General features: G+C 40.9%; 1 protein-coding gene across 1 annotated transcript; it reads right to left on the bottom strand.

The window, feature by feature from the left end:
- Positions 1-426: 426 nt before the first annotated feature.
- Positions 427-23,407, bottom strand: pmm2.L (phosphomannomutase 2 L homeolog). Its single transcript, NM_001095117.1, is given in 8 exon segments — positions 427-3,216; positions 4,956-5,071; positions 5,763-5,838; positions 6,377-6,476; positions 8,259-8,350; positions 10,087-10,163; positions 12,377-12,494; positions 23,322-23,407. Coding segments are annotated over 8 exon segments (783 nt in total). The 5' UTR covers positions 23,403-23,407; the 3' UTR covers positions 427-3,093.
- Between the last annotated feature and the right edge of the window lie 1,066 nt (positions 23,408-24,473).

Raw genomic sequence — 24,473 nt, 5'->3', positions numbered from 1 at the left:
ATGCCAAAATCCGCTCTGCATATGTGTAGACAGATCCTGGGCCTGCACACATATACAGGGGTCAGAACGCAGCTATACTCCTATGGGGTGTAAACAACCCGCATGCCATTAGACAAGATGCCCGGGACCCAAGTTGTGTGAAAAAACATTCACACGAAGAACGAAGCATTCACATATTAATATGGGTGTATCACACCCAGCAAAACAACTGTGTTAAAATGACACCGCTTGGTAAAACGAATCAGATACCGCTTGGTAAAACTAAGCAAGCATTCAGTCATCTTACATTAAATACTAAGCCTCTAGAGGCCACTCTTTTCCTGGGGATTATGACATTAAACTGGTAAGTAAAAACAGTATGGCAGCTCCCAATCATAAATAAACTAAAATGTGCAGATAAATGAACCTTCCTGGGCAGACTCCTCTGTGCCAGTATGTTTTGCAGCTTATTTATCAACACTGAGCAAATTTGCCCATGGGCAGTTACCCATACCAAAAATCAGTGATTTGCTTTTTAAAGCCAGCTGCAAGTAGAGAAATGAATGTAACAATCAGATTGGTTGTTAAATGAACCCACTGTCTTACATCTGGGTTTTGGCATAGGAAAATACAAATGATTGCTTTCATGTGTTAATAGGTTTTGTAATTTACAAAATTCACATTGGCAGTTAGTTACTATCCCAAAACTCAGCCTCTATGGCTCATCCCAGTGCTAAATATAAAAGAATAGATATTCTGACATAAGTAGTGAATATGGGCAAACATTAGCGTAACTATCAATACAGCAGACCCTGCGGCTGTGGTAGCCCCGAGCAACAGGGGGGCCCGGGCCGCAAGGTCTGCTGCATCATTGTCCCTCTCCCTGACCCAACTTTTACCTTTAAAATATTGTCGCAGTGCCGGCAACTCTGATTGGCTTTTAAATGGGCTAGGACTGTGGTCACAGGTTCCCTGGAATTTAGGGCAGATAGTGCATATTAGCATAATAGTCTATTAGTGGATGGCTATTGGGTCCACTTTTATTTAACTTGTTCATTAATGACTTAGGGGAGGGTATTGTAAGTAATGTTTCAGTGTTTGCAGATGACACAAAACTATCCAGCCCAATTAATTCCATCCAGGATGTGGCATCCTTGCAACAGGATCTTGAAAAACTGTTAGTCTGGGCAGCTAAGTGGCAAATGAGATTCAATGTTGATAAATGTAAGGCCATGCACCTGGGATGTAAGAATATCCAAGCCACTTATACCCTTAATGGGGCTGCTCTAGGCAAATCCATAATGGAAAAGGACATTGGAGTCCTTGTAGATGATAAACTTGGCTGTAGCAAGCAATACCAGTCAGCAGCATCAAGGGCAAATAAGGTCTTGAGCTGTATTAAAAGGGGCATAGAGTCACGGGAGGAGGGGGTCATTCTTCCACTGTATAGAGCACTTGTAAGGCCCCATCTAGAATATGCCGTACAGTTTTGGTCTCCATCACTCAAACAGGACATTATTGTATTAGAGAGGGTACAGAGATGGGCAACTAAGCTGGTAAAAGGTATGGAAAATCTTAGCTATGAGGAAAGACTGGCCAAATTGGGGATGTTCACGCTGGAGAAGAGGCGCTTAAGGGGTGATATGATAACTATGTATAAATATATAAGGGGATCATATAATAATCTCTCTAATGCTTTATTTACCAGTAGGTCTTTCCAGCTGACACAAGGTCACCCATTCCGATTAGAAGAAAAGAGGTTCCGCCTAAATATTCGGAAGGGGTTTTTTACAGTGAGAGCTGTGAAGATGTGGAATTCTCTATCTGAATCAGTTGTACAGGCTGATACATTAGATAGCTTTAAGAAGGGGTTGGATGGCTTTTTAGCAAGTGAGGGAATACAGGGTTATGGGAGATAGCTCATAGTACAAGTTGATCCAGGGACTAGTCCAATTGCCACTTTGGAGTCAGGAAGGAATTTTTTCCCCCTCTGAGGCAAATTGGAGAGGCTTCAGATGTTTTTTTGTCCGCCTACCTCTGGATCAACTAGCAGTTAGGCAGATAAAAAAAAAATAACTAAAAGGTTGAACTTGATGGACGTGTGTCTTTTTTCAACCTTACTTACTATGTTACTCTCATTTCAGCAATTGTTACATATTTTGTAGTAGGGGTGTGAAATAGGGTTGCTACTTTTATGCAAAAAACTCTACCGGCCTTCCCATTGCTGTTCACTTTCTTCCCTATTATTAACATTGGCAACAAAGATCACTTTTACCAGTCATGTAGCAACCATATTCCCATTTCATTTGCCTCACACTATCTGAATGGAGTAAACGTCAAATAACTGGCAGCACTATAACACTAGCTGTGACTCCACTTGTTCTCTTACAAACTGCGATTATTGAAGGTCATAATTAAGCATCACTGATCACATACCGTGCAATTTGAGATAAGATTCTCAATAAATACCACGCCATGTTTATGTAGACTGCTTATAATATCCTGAACCCTGTCAAACTGCCAGTGGGCAGGCATGGAGATGGGCATGGTTTTACACTTCCTGAATGTACTTCATTTCTCACTATTATATAATTAATCACGACAGGATCAATTTGTCCACTTCATATAGGAGTTACTTCCTTGATTTCATCCTAAACTTCACATCATCAGGGGAGTGTGGCCTGTAATGCCAGTGGGATCAGATGTTCTCCATTATGTTATTGAAGAACATCAACATTTGCCTTCATACAGTGTGAGCATTGCTCTATAGCAAATGTAGAATTCACAGCAACCAGAAGAAAGGTCTTTATAGTGAAACACAGGTTTGCAACCTTTTCCTGAAGCCTTTCTTCCCTATTAGTATAGGTGACAATTCTCCAATACACATCTAGATCCCTCTAGTTTTTGTAGTACTGCAGATAATATTTACATCATGGCCATGTATATTTTCAAGTAGATGAACAAAGGTAAAGTGGTGGCTTTTGGTTCTGCTTGTGATTATTTGTCATGGTTAGAACAGTCCATCTCATCTCTATCACAGCAACTCTTTGGTCCTGGTACAATAAAAAGACAGTTTTGTCACCTGTACACATTAACACGGCCCTAGAAGCAGTATCATACTTCATTGTCTCTTTCTGAGAAGAAAATCTCCTGGCACCTCTGTACAGTGTCCTCGGGGGAAACCACAGTATGTCCTATTGTACGTGGGTCAGTGTAGATCTCGTAGTCATTTCCACCCTGTGGTCATAAAATGTGAATATATGGATTTAGTTTTTGTCATTCAACATTAACCATATTATAAATGTTGTTTTACTTGGTGTTTCTTCACGCCGCAGGTTTTTACATACTACATACTTCTTGCAGCCTACACTATAGAACTGTATGTGAGTAGCATTACCGATCTGGTTCATCCAAAACATACAGCTATTAGGGTTTAACTACATGGGAGATTTTGTAGGATGGTGTTGGATCAACAGAATACATCCTGCAAGTTGACATCACATCAAAATGTAACGGGACTGATATAATAATCTGATGTGTACACTACATGGAAGATTTGCAAATGCTATGTCTTCATTCAACGAGATAAATACGGATGGTGTCTGAATGACTTATTTTTCTCCACTGAAATGCATTGAAGGTAGGATGTGGATGCATGAACACACCATCTGACTTTATCTGATCTGACTACATCAGATTTTCTAGGATCCAACAAAATCTTGTGCTGTTGCATTGTTGCGTGGTGTTGTGTGTCAAGATCAAAAGTAAAATCTGACCCACAAAATCTGATCAAAATCTCCCGTGTAATTTAGTCCTTACCCTAAGACTTCAGTGGGACTTATAGTGGGGTTGCAGTTGCATTGGTGCCACTACTTAGCAGTTTTCTAAATATGCCTCACAGATTTCTTAAATTGCTACTCATTAATTCAACACCAGACTCTCAACACTTGTAGAGATATTTTTATGGGTGCATGTTGGCACACGTAGGAGCAGAGGGTGTACTGTAATACTGTGTAAAATATATATATATATATATATATATATATATATATATATATATATATATATGAGGAAAAGAGAAGAGTTCATTGTTTGAACATGCACCGACTCCCCGTCTCTACTTCACACCTTGGGGCAGATTTACTAAAGGGCTAAGTGACTAACGCTAGCGTATAATTTGCCAGCGTGACGTCATTTCGCTACTTCACCGATTTACTAACGGCGTAACTTCGCTAGCGAAAGAGATAGACTCTAGCAGTACTTTGCTCCCTTATGCCTGGCGAAGTTGCGCTCTGGAGAATGGATGTAACTACGCAAATTCACTAAAATGCGGATTTTACCTCTTGCAATAGAGTAGACAGGACTTCCTCAAAAAATAGTTGAAAATTTTTCCAAGTCCCAAAAAAACACTTGCGACTTTTAATTTTTTAGGGGTACCCGGCTTCCCCCCTACATTTCCTAACACATGGCACATGAACTATATACTGGCCTCAAGTGTAGGGCAATATAACAACTCTATTTTATTTTATTAAGGTTTCCCAGGCTTGTGTAGTGTAATGTATTGGCTGCAACATTAAATTAGGCATCGCTAGCGCAACTTTGCTTCGCTTGCTGCAGTAATGTTAGCGCAACTTCGCCAGCGTTCGGCTCCCTGGGCACAACTTCGGATTTTAGTGAATTAGGGTTGTCCTGGTGAATCTATGCCTGGCGAACTGTTGCGATGTGCGCAAAGCCGTCGATGGCAAATTTTCGGCGGTTAGTAAATTTGCCCCCTTGTGTTAAATGAGATCATTTAAAAACTTGAAAATTACATTAATAGTTGTGAACGAAAAACAGAATTACTATCAAAATTACAATTTGCTTATACACTGTGCTAAAATAGTTTATATAATGCATGGTCTTGTAGTAACGCACCTGTTTGCAGCCAAATGTAAAATTGACAAAAAGGCATCATGCTATGAAAGCAAATATCTTACCGGTGTTGTCTCATTGCCAAAGAAATGAATGCTGCTGAATTTTTCCGCAGATAGAACATCCAAGCAGCAGCGTTTGTCCCAACCTTCAGGGAAGATGTCAAAACTGATCATCCCGCCTACAAGGAGGAAAAAAAAAAAGTAGAAGCTCCAGCATGCTGAAGTGGAGGTATGATAGAGAAGATGGGAAACTAATGTTAATAATTGTCTGGATGGAACTAGCAACCAGAGGCGTTTTTGAGGCACCTGCAGTGGCTCCTGCAATGCCCCCGCCTTGCCCTCTTACCTTACCTCTGAGGGGGCCGCATCGGTAGTGCGGAGAGTGCAATTGCGCTATCTCGAACTAGAAAGGACAAATTTCTGGGGTAGGGTCCTGCGTGGGTCCGTTTTTTTGAAACTCGTACCCGCAACCTGAACCTGCAATTTGACCCGCATGTTCCCACTACCCGAACTGCAATAGGCCAACTAACCTTCCAACCCGGGGGACACGCGAAGTGACGTCACATTTGACCACAAGTGACATCACTCCTGTGCCGAATCTTATCAAAAAATTAAAAAAATTGGAAGAACCACAAGGTGGGAGGGATTAAGCCCACCCCTTTGTTGGGTACCCAGCCGGGTTACCCGCAGACTCACCGCACAGCTATGGGATCTTGGACTTGGACTATGTCCGAAACCCGCAGGTATTCCGCAGGTACCCGCCCTGATGCAGGACTCTAATCTGAGGCGCATTGGTGCAGCTCCCCTGCCAGCAACAGAGAATTGATTGAAGAAGGCAAAAACCAGTGTTAAAAGAACAAAGATTCTTACCTCTTGTAAATCTCAGCCCTTTCCCTGCAAATTCTCTCTGTAGTGCAGCTACAAACTTCTCTCGGATTTTCTCTTTCTGTGGAGAAACAGGGGTGTAGCTGACAGATTCAATAATTCATAAAGAATTAACATCTAGCACTAACACCTATACCATGCTGGGACTCCAAGCAGCACCAATCCTTGTTGACATGGAAATAAAATTACAGGGCTCAATCCAAGCAGGACTTTTAATCAAAGTAAGTTGTGCCTGTGTAAGCATACATTCTTGATTGCATGAACTTTACAGAACACGTGCTGTTTGCAGATGTAAATGTCATTGATGATGTGTCAGAGGGAAAATGGCCGTCGGGTGAAAGCTGCTACTTGTTTTAGGTGAATGTGACAACGCTGGTGAACTATGCAGTTCAAATGATGTAGTTTGGGTGAAGATGTACCCAGGTTATACATGTTAGGAGAATGTAGGGTTTACATGTACTTTAAAGATCCTTTGGTTGGTACAATAACTCCTGTGAATAATTTCCAAACTTTTATCTCACTGAGGTTTACCCTTTTGCTTATTGGGGGATGCCTAATATCAAAGTTATTTTCCAGGCTTTTTCTAATTGCCAGTGTACCTTATCTAACTCAGAAAATTCAATCCTTTCTTCTCGAGTGCAGCTTCGCCCGATGGGTGAAATGTTGAGCATCCCATTGCGAAATTCAATGAATGTTCCTCTGCAAAATATAGGCCAGAATGTTAAATATGGAAACCCACTAGCCATGCTGGCAGTTAGCACTTTGGGCAGAAATCAATTTTCACTTGGTTCTCTGCCAGTGTCGGACTGGGATGCCAGGGGCCCACCAGAAAACTTTAGGCTGACGGCCCGCTTTTCAAACTATTATACCTCCTCTCTTAACTCAACCTCTTTATTCTCCTAGTCTCTTTTCTCTACATACAATACTACATTCTTCCATTATTACGTTCCCATAAATAAATAGGTAATGAACATGAAATAAGCCAAATGTTTATAAGCAAGAGGCCCACTGACACCTGGGCCCACCGTGAGTTTTCCTGGTATCCTGGTGGGCCAGTCCGACACTGTTCTCTGCATACCTGGCACTTACACTGTAATAGCCTTACTTGATTAACAGCCCTAACAACTTTGTCTGTAAATATACAGTATGTCCTAATTACACGGTGGCGCCATACAAGATACTGTACAAAGAAACATAAAATCAATGGGAGCAAAGGAAGATTCTCTCTTTAGTTAGATATTAATACAAAGATCATTGCCAGCCTTTGGGGGTGCCACGTTTCTAGAGTGATCCTTTTTATATCCACTTGTAACCTGCAAACTATACAGTCACCTAGGTTTAAATATTAGTTTGTGAGTACACAGTAACACCTAGATTATGCAGTGCAGTTTTGGTCTCCAGTGTCCATACAGGATATTACTGAGAACTGAAAAAGTATAAAAAAAAAAGGCATCTAAGCTGGTAAAATGTATTTTTATATATATTTAAATATATAAGGCTATCATATAATAATCTCTCTAATGTTTTTTGTATTCATATTCCGAAAAGGCAGAGCTGTAAAGATGTGGAATTCTCTCTCTGAATCTTATGTACTAGCAGATACATTAGATTGTACATTAGGGTTGTATGGCTTTTTATCAAGTGTTTAAATACTGAGTTATTGAAAATAGCTCTTAATGGAAGTTGATCAAGGAAATGGTCCAATCACCATCTTGGAGTCAGGAAGCAATTGTATTCCTCCTTTGAGGCAAATTAGAAAGTCTTCAAATGTTTTTTTTTTTTTTTGCCTTCTTCTAGATCAACTAGCAGTTGGGAAGGTAATATACTGTATAGACATAAAAGTTGGACTTGATATACATGTGTCTTTATTCAATCTAACTTATAATGTTCAACAACATAAAGGCTGTGCCTGAACAACTGCATTTTGTTTTAATCTTGCAGAATTAAGTAATGATGTTTTGCATTAAAGATCAATGAGTACAATGAGGGCAGTTTGTACTCGTGTGGAAGGCTAGTGATACACAGTAGTTATAAATGGAACATACTACAACTGGATTACAATGTAATTATCCTACCACACACCTGTAGTTCACCAATCCTGCAAGCTGGTGGTGCGTTCCTTCCGTTGACCCGGCCGGGTCCCTTAGCTACCAATGTGTAAAAGAAACGGATCCGCACACACACCGATAAGTGCAGTCGGGGATTATCCCCTTTTATTCAGCCAATAAAAGGGGATAATCCCCGACTGCACTAATCGGTGTGTGTGCGGATCCGTTTCTTTTACACATACTACAACTGGGTCATTATTCTCCTGAGAGTTGAACTAGCTACTGGCATGCTGGGAGTTTTCATGTGAATGTGGTTCAAAAAAATGTTGGACTTGGGCTTTTTACTCAACCTATCTTATGTAACATATATATTGATATTCAGGGGTCAGCACATTTCCCAAATGACTTGCACCATAACCTGATAAATACTCACCGTTTCTTTGGCAGTTTGAGCAGCGCAATGTACATGAGGCAGAAGTTGATAAGATCTTGGAGCAATTCTTCACCAAGGTGGTTCTGGATGGCCTTAAAACAAAGTCAAAGTACACGGTTTGTTACAGTTAGATAACACTGTGCATAAAAATGTCACTTTAATCCATGTTTGTAGGCAGGATATATCCTTCATAACTAGAACATTAAAGTTAATTGTTGACTGGTTTTATCTACTGCATTGTAGTAATTTCGCCCCTTTGTCAGTAAACAACTCTAACTGTGCCTGTTTTATATCCTAGAGCAAAGATTACTGAAAGCACAGTGTATGATTGACTCATCAGTGCAAAACTCGAAAGCAAGGATGTCAGATTCAATGACAATTCTTGGAATCCTTAGTGACATAGTGTTGACATACCTCTACGCTGTTTGAAAACTAAAAAAAATGCAGCAATTCTGGTCAGATACAGACCTGACATGCCAAAATTCTGCCCATGTTCTGATTGGGCCCACCCTGATTCTGGTCCATCGGGCCTAAATAGGGAGACCTGGCATTTATATGCTTAGGAATGAGGCCACTAATGCTGGATCATTGCTTCCCTGGTTTAGAACAGTGTTTAAAAACTGTGTAACTGGCCTGATAGCCAAGAGCAGTGGTGGGGGTGCTCAGTTCAAAGGAAAAATGTTCTTCTAGATGCACTAGAAATCCTTGAAGGATAATTACTTTGATATTTCGACTAAAAATGCATTTGCTTCCCTAGAAGTTCCTTGAAATTATGGCTAAATAACAGCTTAATTGTACAGCTTTTCCTTGTTATTAGCTTAACGGTACCTTGACCAAAGGCTGGGCTTCAAAGGGCTTTAACTTAAATGGTTTCAGAACAGATGGTTTAGGGTCAAATAAAGCAGTCCAATTAAAAATGTATTTGGATCTTCTTTTAGAATGAATGGTTTTGGGGGTCATTTGATAGCATGTTTGAAGAAAATGCAGCTAATTGGCTAGGCTACTAGACCTGGCCCAAACTTTGTCTGTGATATCATTAAAACTCAGCCTTGATGCCTTTTTATAAGCATGACTATTTGTCAGATAAGTTTCTCTATTGTATAATCATTGGGTAGTGCCAAATGTGATAAATCAAATGTTAATTGCTTATCTGAGACCCCTACAGAAGCATCCCGACCAGTGCAGTTTTCAGTGAAAAGGAGCATCAGCCCAGGATGCTTCTGTAGGAGCACCATGTTAGTCTTCTTCCTCTTCTACATTCTTCCCTTCAGTCAGTGAGCATGCAGAGTACAGGTATGGGACCTGTTATACAGAATTCTCAGATAGAGATTCTCTCTACAAGATAACCTCTCTTTCTGTAATTTGGGTCTTCATACCTTACGTCTTTTAGAAAATCATGTAAACATTAAATAAACCCAATAGGCTGGTTTTGCTTCCAATAAGGATTAATTATTTCTTAGTTCGGATCAAGTACAAGGTACTGTCTTATTATTACAGAGAAAGGAAATAGTTTTTTTTAAAATGTGGATTATTTGGATAAAATGGAGTCTATGGGAGACGGTATTTCCGTAATTCTGAGCTTTCTGGATAACGGGTTTTCAGATAAAGGATCTCATAGTTGTAGAGTGAAAAGCCAGTTGTTTGCTTCAAAGCTAAGCTTTTCACTCTACTGCCCATGCACACCCAGACATGTATGTAGGGATATTTTTATTTATATAGTGCTACTTACAGTATGTACCCAGCACTGTACAGCAGACCTATCAATATTATTGCAACCAGAGAATAAAGCTAGGACTCTTAACTGCAACTGAAGTATTATTGCACGTACCTGTCTGGAGAGGAGTTTGCCATCCTTGTATTGAACAGTCCCGTTTTCAGCAAATATATAATCAAACTTGTAAACCACTGCAAAAAATAAATATATGGATTTAATTAAGTAAAAGACTGAACTTGACAAATGGGTCTATTTATAATCTGAACTACTATGTAAGTACCAAATACCTCTGTAACAGGCAGCCCAGGATAAGATGAAAAACTACAGTGCTGTCACCTACATCTGCTTCAAATTCATTAATTCAAGCTGGAGTGTTGGCTCTATAAGGTATGAAAGGCTTCACTCAGCTACTGTACACATTTCATATACACATATAGCTCCCTGTCTATACAAATGACTATGAATATACTTGTATACTTACCATTGAACTCTAAGCAACTTTCCAGTAAAGAGTAATTCATTACAAATTTTCAGTGCTTATAAAATGTATTTTTAAATGTAGATATTGAAGGATTCTATTTTTTTTAATTTACTTTTTTTCATTATTACACAGTAAATATACATATAATTTATACATTTTGTACAACCATGTCATCACAGATTACAGTGTTCCAGTAACATCCTCTTGTACATATGAAATGTTAATAAATAATCACATAATTGATCCAGACTTATAATATGACATTAATCTTATTAAATACTGTGTAAAAAAAACATGTAAACAATAAGCAAATCATCATTCACAGGTTATTGTAGTGTGCAATTATTTACGATTTTAATATACACCAGTTGGGGTAGATATCTCAGATTATTTTTATATTTTTATCACCATAGGTCATGACCTATACCAGTCCTAATTGAATATCTAGTAATATAAGGTTCCCAAATCAACTGAAACTTATTAACCTTATTATTCACGAATGAGGTTCACAATTCTTCACATATCTATTACGTTATAGTCCATAAAATTCACAGCTCTCAATCAATTTGAATGGGTATCCCCTGTTCTTAATAGGGCCTTCTGTCCAGGATGTTATCAGAAATGGTAGTAAAATTATGCACTACTATTATTAGGGGTCTCCAATTAGCAGACTCTGCCCCCCTATTATTTTAACTAAATTCTTGTTTTGCATCTCAATAATAGCAATAGTTAACTCTCCTTCAGATCTCTTTATTTGCTGGCTTCTGATATATTGTTTCACTAATCAGAACCAGCAGAGCATATAGTCAGGTAGACTGATTTTTAATAGCAATTACATACAAATATAAAATAATTGAAAATTGTTGATAATTGTATACTGGAAAGGTAGAATTAGAATTAGATTTTCCATTAGCATTTAGGTGGATATCCCCTTTACCAAATATTGTGGAGTGGGAAATATATGTCTCCATATTTTCTGACACGTGTCTGGCAAGCCCCCTATTAAAGGCAAGTTTTGGCTGTTGGCCACCAATTAGAATGCTAAAGATTGCAGTTTATTAAGGGAGCTGTAAAGCTCCCTTTATGAAATTCTCATGCCTAAAAAATAAATAATCTGTTTTCATTAATGCAAAACTCATCAGTCCACAGTTCCTTTGATCTGTTTTTGTGCTATGACTTCCAATCTACCTATGATAGCCTAGTAACCAGCAACCTTTGGACTCCACATGGGATTGTTATTGTTAGGCTGCAGATATTATTGTGTTATGATACAGTTCATTGTGTGTACGTCAATAAAAAGGATATCACATGGGGAAACAGGTAACATGATAAACCAAAGGCTTATTCTCTTTTCCAGAAGCAACAAATCCGTTGTTGCAACATTTCCAATGTATTCAAGAGGGTATACATGTTCTTACCCAGCCACTCTGTATCTCACCCCACATTCCTGCTCCAGGCAAATCCCAGCTATCTACATCTCTTCTAGGGTCGTTTGAGAGTAATTTGTGGTTTTATTTGGTTCAATAAATGAAAATATGTTGGTTAACTACAAAGTTGTATCATTATCATGTTCTGTTTTTTGAAATGCTCACATAATGGCCTAAAAACATCATTGTTTTCTTCCTAACCTCTTTTACAAAGCCACAATGGCATGAAGCATGTACCTCCACTAGAATAGTGGCCAGAAAAATTAGCGAAATATGAATAGATTAGGTAAAGGATTTTAACAAAGAATGGTACCGAGTGATGCCATAGAAGAATGTCTATAGGAATTGTTTCCTTATATCCCCAGACAAGAGCACTGAGTAGTGCAAATCAGACCACTTCCCAATTGATTTGGTCAGTGATCTAGCAACTGGCTAGGTTAAATACTAAACTGGAGACCTTCAAACAAAAAGATTTAAACTATGTGCAGCACCTTACCCTGATCTCCTTCTCCGAGCTGCTCTGCAATCTTAGAATAATCAGATCCTCCGACCACTCCAATCTTCACTCGTTGGCGGAGCTCCTGCAGAAATTGATCCACTGCCAGGTCTATCTTCTGTAATAAAAGAAACACATTGGGCATAAGGAAAACTGGCAAAAAATTAAAACCAGATTGCAACTTGTAAAACTGGTTAGAGAAGAGAGAGATCTGATCAATATAGAATAGTTGGGACCCAATCTCTGATTTTCTATTCTGTGATATTCTTGGTATATTAAATTAAAAATACTTGGATCCCCTTGAATGCTAAGAGCTGCAGTTCAGCAATAGCTGGAGGGCAGTTGAAATAATATGCAATTTGTCTGTTCACCAATAATATTTTTCTATAGACTAATCTGTCTCTAAGAGTTCTGTAGCCTCTGGTGTAATTTCTATAATACAAAGAATCTGGATCTGTATTGTTTTTTATTTTAAGACTTATAGCACATAGTCCTCTTAGCCCCAGAGAGAACCACAGCAATCAAATGGCCAACCCTGCTGTTGGCTACTTCCCATTCACTTAATTGGGACACAAACTGCCTATGGCAGGCAATGGTAAACTGTATGGCTTGGAGCACTTTACCAAGGCATATCTGCCTGACAATGTTAGTAACTGGTACAATGAGTTTCCTATTCAAGTGCATGGGGAGCAGCTGCAGGAGACGTAGCACCATTCTCTCTGAGGCCAATGGAACTCAAGTGTGGTTCCTCTTCACCTTCTCATCTGCTGATGTACCATACACTGGCCAACAGTACACTGGCAGAAACCAAATAATATCCTTGATACATAGATATCAGTTGTGATCATCAGGATACATGTAGTAAAAAACTTCATCCAAGTTTATTGGTACATCTTTGGGCAGCTTTAGAATTGCTTGCCTACCATTGTCTCAGGCTGGCTAACTACAATAATCTAAAAAAGCTCTCCAATTTCTTTGTAATACCCTTTAAAGGGGAAAATAATAATGCCTTCATGTATTTGTACTAAGCACAGTTTGTAAGGTATTGTGGCCCTTTAAAATGCACCCCATTTTCATTGTTCAGTGAGGTTGATTCCTTTTTAATTGTCTCATTTCTGTTTATGTTGCTATCTGAACATACAGCAGTTGTTGTGTATGTCAAAATGGAACCAAAATAGAATCCCTTAAGGTCAGAATGTGACTGTAAAAACCCTAGGCTGATCCACTCCTCTGGTTGCCGTACATCACCCATTCCCCGATTAATCATAGCCAGAATAATTCAAACAATGCAACTGCGGACCAATGTATTTTATGTTCTTCTGTCTCTGGTGTACCATATAGGAAGACTGGAACTGTTTATGGCATTGAAGTTTAAAAAATAAAAATATTTTACACTAGTGTAACTCTGTACCTCAGAAGATGTAGTAGATGTAGTAGATGTAGTAGACCTATTTAACCTTTCACTCTCTACTGGTACTTTTCTATCCTTATACAAACAAGCACTAATCACTCCTATCCTCAAAAAAACCTTCCCATGATCCCAGCTCTCCCGCTAGCTATCGTCCGGTTTCCCTTCTTCCATTCACATCCAAATTACTAGAAAGGCTTGTTTACAAATGCCTGATCCAGCATCTCACTCACAACTCCCTTCTCAACCCCCTGCAATCTGGCTTCCGCCCAACACACTCAACTGAAACTGCACTCACCAAAGTAACCAATGATCTTCTACTGGCAAAGTCTAAAGGTCACTATTCCTACTAATCCTTCTAGATCTCTCTGCAGCCTTTGATACAGTTGACCACACACTCCTCCTGGACATTATCTACTCAGCTGGCATTCTTGACACTGCTCTTTCATGGTTTACATCTTATCTGTCTGACCGTTCCCTTAAAGTTGCCTTCTCTAATTCTACTTCTATGTTCCCTCTTTCTGTCGGAGCTCCTCAAGGCTGTTGTTTGCAGTGGTTCTGTTCAATAATGCAGAGACTGTGCAGGTCCACTCAGAGCTGCTGTTTAATCATGCTGCAGTGCAGATCTCACAATACATAACATGGCTGTCACAGCTTTATCACTTCCTGTGCTAGGAATACAAAACACATCCTGTGCTAATATACGGTCTGCCACTAGGTGACAGCATAACCCCTTAACATCTCCCTTTTCTAACTGTATAATCTAACATATTTAAACAATATTTCAAGCCTTCAAGTAGTAACGTTATTTGCCCTACTGTACTTAAATAATATGCACATATGTAACTTTTTTCAAAGATAACCAAACATGACTGTTTGAAAACTAATTAAAGGTTAAGTCTTTTTGGTGGCTGAATTCGCCTGCCACTGCGTGAGTAACGCAGGATCTCAGACTCACTCTCAGGCTGTGAGGCCGATGTGCAGTCCGTTGCAGGCAAGTGCTCAGACTGGCTCTCCACTGTGGCCTCCACTTCTAGTCTCGGCGTTTCACTGGATTCTGTTACTGTTACTGCAGGCTTGCTAGGACTGGGCTCTGCTGGCCTGAGGTCCATTCGCTCTGCTGGCCTGAGGTCCACTCAGGATTGCGCCTGTACAGTGTACCCTCCACCTCAACCAGATAGGAGCGAGGGTCTGTTTGTTGGAGGCAAGTTCCTAGTCTCCATATGCCAGTCCTGTCACCTGGAAGAGGTTTCATTCTTATATTTTGCCCCACATTTAGTGCCGGAAGGTCCCTGGCCGTTTTATCATATGCATGTTTTGCCACTTGCCGTTTGAAATGCAGCTTGCCAGGAACTTCTGATGCAACGCAAGGTTCCAGTAGTGTGTCAGTCACTGGGAGGGGAGTTTTCAGCCTGCGGGGCTAGTGTCCATGCCAATTGTTGGCGTATTTCTCCACAGCAAGATTGATTTCCATGGGTCGTCTCCTGCACGTTTTGCTCGCCTGCACAGGCCTTTAACAATTTTCACTGCCGATTCTGCTTTACCGTTAGCTTTAGGGTACATTGGTGACGAAGTAACATGCTCAAAACCCCATTCCTGAGAGAACTTGGTGAACAGAGCACAAGCAAATTGTGGACCATTGTCCGTGACGACTCGGTCGGGTTGGCCATACCTGGCAAGTTGAGCCTTGCATCTCTTAATGGTGGTGTCCGCCGACAGGTCAGGCAGCAGTTCTATTTCCCAAAAATCTGAATAGTGATCGATGATAAGCAGAAAATCCTTGCCAGCGTAGTTGAATATGTCCATACTCAGAATCTGCCATGGCCGTGTAGGGAGGGGATGTGACATCATAGTCTCTTTTTGTTGTTCGTGTGCATATTCGTTACACACAGTGCACTGTTCTACATAGTCTTTAATCTCCCCATGCATATTCGGCCAAAACAGTGTTTCTCTAGCCTGCCTGAAGCATGCCTCACCACCTATATGGCTCCAATGAATGCGACGTAGCATCTCTGCACGTAGTTGCTTTGGAATGATAATGCATTGGCCCTTGAAGAACACCCCATCCTGTAAGCTTATTTCATCCCGGTAGTTCCAATACTCTCTAATAGCCACAGGTGTCTGCCCTTGAATCAGGCCATCCGTTGAGCACAACTGATTTGAGGATCTTGAGGTGTTCATCTTGCTCAGAGGACTCCCTGATCTGCGACAGACGCTGATGCGTGACATTTAAATAGTCAGCCTGGTTTATGCCCTCTATGTCGAGCTCTTCACGGTACATGCTGCAGACTGAATGCTGGGCATGAGGTGCGTCCGCTTCGTGCCAGCGTGCTGTGGCTCTGCTCAGTGCATCACTGACATACATATATGGGCCCGGTTTATAGGTCACCTCCAGAGCATAGTTTTGGAGCGAGAGTAGCATGCTTTGAAGTCGTTTTGGGGCACTAAGCAAAGGTTTGTTGAATATCGCGACTAGCGGTTTGTGGTCTGTTTCAACTGTGATGTTTCCCCGACCGTACAAATAACTGTGGAAACGGTGGCAGGCAAACACAATGCTTAGGCATTCTTTCTCGATCTGAGCGTAATTCTGCTCAGTTGCAGTGAGGGCTCTGGAAGCAAATGCTACAGGTTGTCCATCTTGCAATAGGCAGCATCCGAGGCCATTCTGACTGGAGTCACTTTGAACTGTAATGGGCTTGCTAATGTCATAGTATCTTAGTACCGGTGCTGTGGTAATTAGTCGCTTGACCTCATCAACTGCTTCCTGGTGCTTTGGCAGCCAGTGCCATGGCATGTCTTTATCCACGAGCCTGCACAAGGGCTCGCACACCGCTGAGAGGCGGGGCATGAATTTTGACAGGTAGGTGACGAATCCGATGAACCTTTGAATCGGTTGGAGCAGGCATGTCTTTTATTGCCCTCACCTTCTCAGGATCTGGCTTTAACCCCTCTGCTGATAGTATATGACCGTGGAAGCGGACCTCATTAAGTTTAAACTGTAGCTTCTTGATGCTCAGTCTCAGTTTCACTTCTCTGCAGCAGTTCATAAGGGCAATCATGTTGGCATCGTGGTCGCGAGTGGCCTCTTCTAGTGAGTCTCCACAACCCACTATTAGTATATCATCTGCAATTGGCTCCACACCTCGCAAGCCGGCTAGTAGTTCATGTGGTTTTCTTTGATACACCTCTGGGGCTACAGACACACCGAAGGGTAGTTTGAGCCAGCGCATTCGCCCCCAGGGTGTCCAGAAGGTAGTAAGAAAGCTGCTCTCAGTGTCCAATTTGATTTGTAGGAATGCATCCCGGGCATCCACCAATGAGAAAGTACGGGCTTTGGGCAGTTTATAGAGGACATCTTCAAGTGTTGGCATTATATAGTGGGACCTTTTCAGTGCTTTGTTCAATGCCCTTGGGTCAATGCAGATTCTGATTTTGTCAGCTTTTTTGACTATAACCATGTTGCTTATCCAGTCTGTGGGTTCAGTCACTGGGGCTAGGTTCCCATCCTGTATGTGTTTGTCCAGCTGGGCCTTTACAGCTTCCCTCAGTGCGACTGGAACATTGCGTGGTGAGCATTGTACTGGTGTGACAGTTCGATCTAGGTCAAAGTGCACTTCCCCCGGTAGAGACTCTATCGGACTATTGTACACATCATGGTATGTGCTGGTAAGCTGGTGCTCAGTTAGCACCCCTGTGGTATGGCTTTCCAGATTGTGGAGTTCGTCTGGAATAGTAATGCGCATTAGACCCAAACGTTCACATGTTGAGCCCGATAGGAGCGGGTTCTGGCTTGCTTGGACTATTTCGAATTCCAGTCTGTGGCGTAGACACTTTATGAAGCATTCCGTACGAAAAAGGCCCAATGACTTCATCACCTCCCCCGAATACAGCTTGAGTCTGGTCTGGCTAGGTACTAGTCTTACCTTGGGTGCTATCTTGTGTTTATCATGAAGGCTCATGACGTTGCATGTTGCTCCTGAGTCAAGCTGGCAACATTGTCGGATGCCATGGAGCTGAAGGTTGACAAACCACTTTTTTCCTCGGGAGCTGGGTGGGCCCATAGTACTGGCGGTGTATATATGTCCATTGTCCTCCTTGTCCACCTCCCATTCAAGCTCCGCTTGATCGTCAACTGTATGTAGCTGACGCTGGTCATGTTTTGCTTTAAGGCACACTGCTGCAAAGTGATTGAGGGTGCCGCAAAGTCGGCAAGTCTTGCCAAAAGCTGGGCATTGCTCTCTCCCCCGGTTGTGTGTGCTGCCACAATACTTACACTTTTCAGGGCTTCTGGAGTAGTAGTAGGATATCGTGCTATGCTGGGCTTTATGGTGCTTAGAAGTGCTGGCTTTTGGGCAGCTGTAGCATTTATACAGTCATCTGCTCTGGCCTGTGTCAGCACTTTCATTCGCAAGTCTGTTTGCTGCGCAGCTCGGCAAATATCAATGGCAGACGCCAACGTGAGTTCCCTTTCTCTTAGCAAGCGACGGCGCGTGCTTTCATCAGTAATACCTAGCACCAGCCTGTCTCTGATAAGTTCATCTTTTAACTGTCCATAATCACATGTTGCTGCTTTCTCCCTCAGTCTGGTTACAAAACAGTCAATCGTCTCACCCTGCTCTTGCTTGCATGATCCGAAGACAAAGCGCTCGAAGATTACATTCTTTGTCGGCTTGAAATGTGCTTCAAGGGCGTCCAAGATGGCAGTGGCACTCTTTTGCTGTTCCTCTGTCAGATGCAGATTATGGCGATAGATGTGTCTGCACTCACCACCCATTAGACGCCTCAGAGTGGCTGCCTGTACCTCTTCCGATTTCTCGTCCAGTCCGGAAGCTAACATAAAGTCTTGAAATTCAGCTTTGAATGTTTCCCAGTTGGTAGCCAAGTCGCCGGACATTTTCATCTCGGCTGGTGGAGGTATCATGTTCGCGTACATGGTTGCTTAAATACCAATGCTTAGTATGCTGAGAGTTTCTTTTCCAGCTGGATGCGTGGATGGTGTGCTGTAGTTCAAGCTTCTGACACCATGTTTGCAGTGGTTCTGTTCAATAATGCAGAGACTGTGCAAGTCCACTCAGAGCTGCTGTTTAATCATGCTGCAGTGCAGATCTCACAATACATAACATGGCTATCACAGCTTTATCACTTCCTGTGCTAGGAATACAAAACACATCCTGTGCTAATATACGGTCTGCCACTAGGTGACAGCATAACCCCTTAACAGCTGTCAGGCGCAAAAACAACTGCTTGAGAAAGGGGTCACGCCCCGAAACGTTGCATCCGCAATAAACGAGCAAGGTTTTACCTGCTGGAATTACCCATGTTGTGCCGGTGTGTCCTATTTCTGCAAAAACAACTGGTGGCATTCTGTTGAGTAATGCAGCTCAGCTTCATAGGGAGTATATTTAACTTTTTGTGTGTCCAAGTAAAGTTGTTGTTCTGTTAGTCAGTCATAGGGCAAAAAAAACAACAAAACGGTGGTATAAAGGTGATACCTTTGTTGGCTAACTAAGATAATCATTACAAGCTTACAGAACATTTTAGTTCCTTTTTTAAGATGAAAATAATGACGCTCAGAGATCAAATGACCAACAAAAAGGAATGTCCGTCTCTGTCATATACATGGAGACATGCAATGGAAAGCCATATAACGTACAATATAATGTGGATCAAAGTGGCTGAATATTTTACCCTTTGTGTGCCAACACCTTTTGATCTCAAAAGTTCTGTGTCTCCAGTAAACACGGCTCCCATTATAGAGCAAAAGGAAACCTGGAAAGGTAGAATATGTGGCCCTAGTAGAATGGTATTTTGTGTAAGCATTGTTTGTTGCCATGTAAAGGGTAAATATACAGCAGTTTTCTTCTGACAAAATTGCTTTAACTAGAGAAATAAAAACAGTAGCTAATGCAGTGCAAACAGAACTGTACATATGACACTTGGCCTCCTTTATAACAGAAAGGAGTAACTAGTGTAAATAATTATGGGCTGGGTTATAACAGAATTATATATAAGAATCAGCAGTAACCATAACAGCCCACATGCCAAATCTGAATCTCCATATGAATAAACCCTTATATCTTGATAAATGTATATAGAAATGTGGCTTATCCTTTATGGACAATATGCTTTTGAAATACACTGGCAATCTGTAGATTCTTACAAATGATATTAGGGCCATAGACAGTCACTATTTATAGGGCATGTGGGAGGCAGTTTGGGCCTATGTGTATTAAAATGCCAGGTGGCAACCGTAGCTGCAGCAAACACAAAGTAGTGCTACACACACACTCTCACCGCTCTTTGCAGCATCGGGTGCCTTCTGTGACCCTGTCTGCCCAGGTCTGGTTCACGTACAAGAAAATACTTCAGCAGCACTCCGATTATGGTGAAAAAATTGGTACTTTATTCGTGCCTCAAGCTAAGCGACATTTCAAGCTTTTCCAGTCCTTTATCAAGCTTGATAAAGGACTGGAAAAGCTCGAAACATCGCTTAGCTTGAGGCACGAATAACGTACCAATTTTTTCACCATAATTGGAGTGCTGCTGAAGTATTTTCTTGTACGTGAACCCTAGCTGCAGCACTTCCTTGTTGCAAAAGTGAAAAGGAGTTTTATTAAAACAAAAGGGCAAGATGCCAAAAGGTAAAAAACATGGACCTTGCTCCTTTCCCTGTAGTTGTAAACAAGCCCTATTGTCAGCAAGATCAACCAGATTTTCCTCTCTGTATCACTGGGCGTGCCCTGTAAATCCTGTCGCAATCCACTCTCTGCAATCAACTGGGGCAGAAATAGGGGCAGCAGAGGTACCTGCCAATGGCGTAACAATTTTGGTAAAATTTTAGAAAAAATTGTCTGCATTTCATTGTTGTTTTACTTACCAAATACAGGTATGGGACCTGTTATCCAGATTGTTTAGGACCTGGGGTTTTCTGGATAGCCTATTTCTGTAATTTGTATCTTCCTACCTTAAGTCTACTAGAAAATCATTCGGTGCGTGTATGCTAGGAAACAAGACGACCGATATCGGCTCATCAATCGGGCTGGCTGGAAAATTTGATTAGGGAACCTTTGAAGGCATCCAACATCCGTCATTGTTAATGCTGAATTTTCAGATACAGGTAGAATTCTATTGTGTCTACTTGTATATCTGATGATTCAGCTCTGCACGTGTATATAAAAACAATCGATCTTTCCTGGAAAGATCTTTCCCAGGAAAGATCGTAATTGTAACATCTATGGCCACCTTTACTCTGCACATCAATACATTGTAAATTGTAAGGCTTATAGCTGTATATATAGATATAAACTACCTGGTCTTACAAGAAGAACCTGACAGGGGAGTGTTGTCCCTGAAATTTAAAATGGACCAAATGTATAAACATGGTCTCACCATATAACTTCAAATTGGTGATGTCCAAATTGGCCCATAGATAACAACAGCACTATTATAATTATGACATATGGTGTGTGTGAAATATTATGCCCCCTTAAAACACAGTTTATTCATGGCACAAAGGCCCAGATGAAGTACTAAATACCTACAGGGGCTCATCCACTAACATTCCAAAATGCACCAGTCCAGTAATCCATTGCAACCAATCAGAAATTAGGTTTCATTGTCTATAGGTGGCTGTACATGGGCAGATTCTTACTGGCTTCTCCTGTCTTGACTGCTGATCAGAGTATGGATTCAAAGCTATGATCTAACCAATCAATAACTGCTAACAGCTTGATCACATGTTGCGCTCATCAGAGTATCCCTTCAAGGAATAAACTGGACTGCAAATGCAAGCCAGAGGGCCCTTATGTCACCTGTTTGATGTGTGGACAAATCTGGCTGTTGACCTTCATTCCAATACTTTTCCTTTTTCATTCTTAAGCCCTTGGTGAGCTGCAACTAGCATTATATCCATGCTATTTGCTGATTCATTTTTGTTGATTACTGTACTGGTTCAATTGCAGTGAACAACTGTATTGCTGCTGATGCTGTGGGTAGATGCCAAGATCTATTCAGTATAAAAAAAATTGTCAAGACTGAGCTTTGCCAGTTGGTTTTTGTCCAAAGAGGAAGAATTTTACACAAGGATCATCCTATTACATTACACATGCAACTGGGACACATGGGAGACGTGTTATAATTTAGTTTGACAAACTATACTACACCCCATATTCACATTGTGTTTTGCAGTGTTACTCATTTATAAGAAAATTAAATGATCTCATTATACGCACACGTTTAGGGGTATACTGCAGCTTTCATACATAGAATTAATGCTAACTGTGTGAACACAACATTGTCATTATTCATTCTTATTCTACACTACATTGATTCTTACAAGAGAAAGACAACATGAGAGAGGCTGTCAAAAACTAGGACTCTGTCTCTATATCAATGGTGCCCTGTATTGCTGGGGTTTTAGGTTCGATTTCGACCCTATCACTATCTGCAGGGAATTTGTATGTCTGCACCCTGTGTCCTCAAAAACATACAGGCAAGTTATCTGGCTGCTGATAAAACTGACACCAGTGGGTGTGCTAGGGACTGTACAGAGACAGGGACTGATAAACAGACAGATAAACAGTGCTATGTAAATGTGTCAGCTCCATATAAATAAAGGATCATTTAAATATATATACATGGATAATACCCCCAGAGGCCCGGAAGTTGGACAGCTGCGCCTTTACAAACTATAACCAGAAGGTCAACTCTCGAGAAGATGTTTCTCTCCCCACGAAGGGCTTCATTTTTCTTTGTACATGAACCATATGCCCTTATTTATTCAGCGAACATATTTTTACACATGCTTTGTTGATTTCCATATAGCAGAAAGGTTAGTGTTTCTTGTGCAGCAGCCAGTGTTGTGTTGCAAGAGAGAGAGATGCGAGTTTGGCCTGTGGGTGCTACTTGGAATGTGACTGAATGTAAAATTACATTTCACCTACCTTCCAAGCTGGCTCCCTGGCAACCGGCTGTGTGCTACTGCTGCCTCGCTCACCTGCTTGCACTTTAATTTCAGACGTATAATTGTTTTGAGTTTTCCTATTATATCTAAAATATCTCAGGTTGGAGAACATGCATCATGTGAGGAATATGTACAGTGCATTGTTATCATTAGAGTCCATGCAATGTTTACTGCACCTGCACGCACTACAACTGTACTATCCATGCTTTTGTATGAAATATATATATATATATATATATATATATATATATATATATATATATATGTAGACAAATACAAGATTCCTCTGTTTTTTTATATATTTTTATACTTTCCCTTGTTTTTATATATATATATATATATATATATATATATATATATATATATATATAGACACATACAAGTTTTTTGTGCACATTTTTTAGTGATGAGCACAAATTTCCCTTGTTTGTTTTATATATATAGATATATATATATATATATACACACAGCTGTTATTAGAAGTCAGCTCTTGTAAAGGAAACATTCTCACACATTATTAACCCCACAAGTACACTGGTTTCACTGACTTAGAAGCCAGTGTGGCGATTACCTACCTCCCTTGCAGGGGTTAAGGTCCCATCCACATCAAACAGACACAGAATGTCCCTGTGTTTTAAGAGCCTTGTGTCTGCCATGGCTTTCTCCTCTGATGTGCAGAGGCCCTGGCCTGTGCAATGATTGAATAGGGAGAGTGATGGGCTGGTGAAAGAGGGAGGGAGGTGTGGAGGATGCATTGGCCAATCATTGTGCTCCTGGCGGGTCAGCTGGTCATGGTAAACAAGGCACCCAGCACGTAGCATAAGCTCCTTCCTGCCGCGTGTTACAACTGCGCTGGTGCCAAGTGGGCTGCACTGCTCGGACATTTGTCCTCTCTGACTTGATATGAAAAGAGTAGCAGCTCGCAGCAGGGAACAGGTCAGGCTCAAATGCACCCATTGATACAGCCCCGATCTTATTCACTCATTACTGCACTGGCTGTTCTACACACAGAGCAGAAGTATGGGTTCACACCCTATACACGCAAATCTGCTATGTACTTGTTCACACTGACCACTGGGGTAAATTTATCGCAATCTTCTCTCCCCAAGGGCTGGTCTAACTTTAGTGATTGAATCTAAGCTGCCCTTATTTACTGTACTGTATACAAGCTGTACTTCTTCACTTCAGAAAGCAAGGTAGTCTGGAGATAGAATTCCATGAGTTCAGCATTCCTGTGATTAGTAAAGAAACAGCTGTAAGTGATAGAGTTACATTAGGCAATGATTTGCTGCCATGTTCCTGTGAATACTTTCCTATTCTGTGCTTCAATATAGCAGAAGTCAGGCCTCCTGGCTGCAGGTCTTATAATTGGCTAAATTGTTTCAGGAGTCAGAACCAAGTAGTACTAAGAATCATTGTTACACCATTTTCAGTAACAATGACATTTACACATAACCTCAGAATCAGATGAGTTTTGTAATTGATGCACAAGTTGCTTAGAATTCCATTTACTTTTATTACGAAATACAACTGTTTTGCACTTATTGTTCATTCATTCAGGCATGGTTTTTCACTGTATGTAGCATTCACTTGTGATATTTAACTGCGAGGGTACTGATTGGTGATATAATAATAGCACAGAGGGGGGGATTGATATGGTTAATTAAGGGTTACTCCTTAGGCTTGAGAAAGGCTTCTGGGTATTGGTGAATAGCTCAATAAGCTTT

The sequence above is a fragment of the Xenopus laevis genome, chromosome 4L (genome assembly GCF_017654675.1).
Source record: "Xenopus laevis strain J_2021 chromosome 4L, Xenopus_laevis_v10.1, whole genome shotgun sequence".
Lineage (NCBI taxonomy): Eukaryota > Metazoa > Chordata > Amphibia > Anura > Pipidae > Xenopus > Xenopus laevis.
This window is presented reverse-complemented; position numbering and strand designations above follow the sequence as displayed.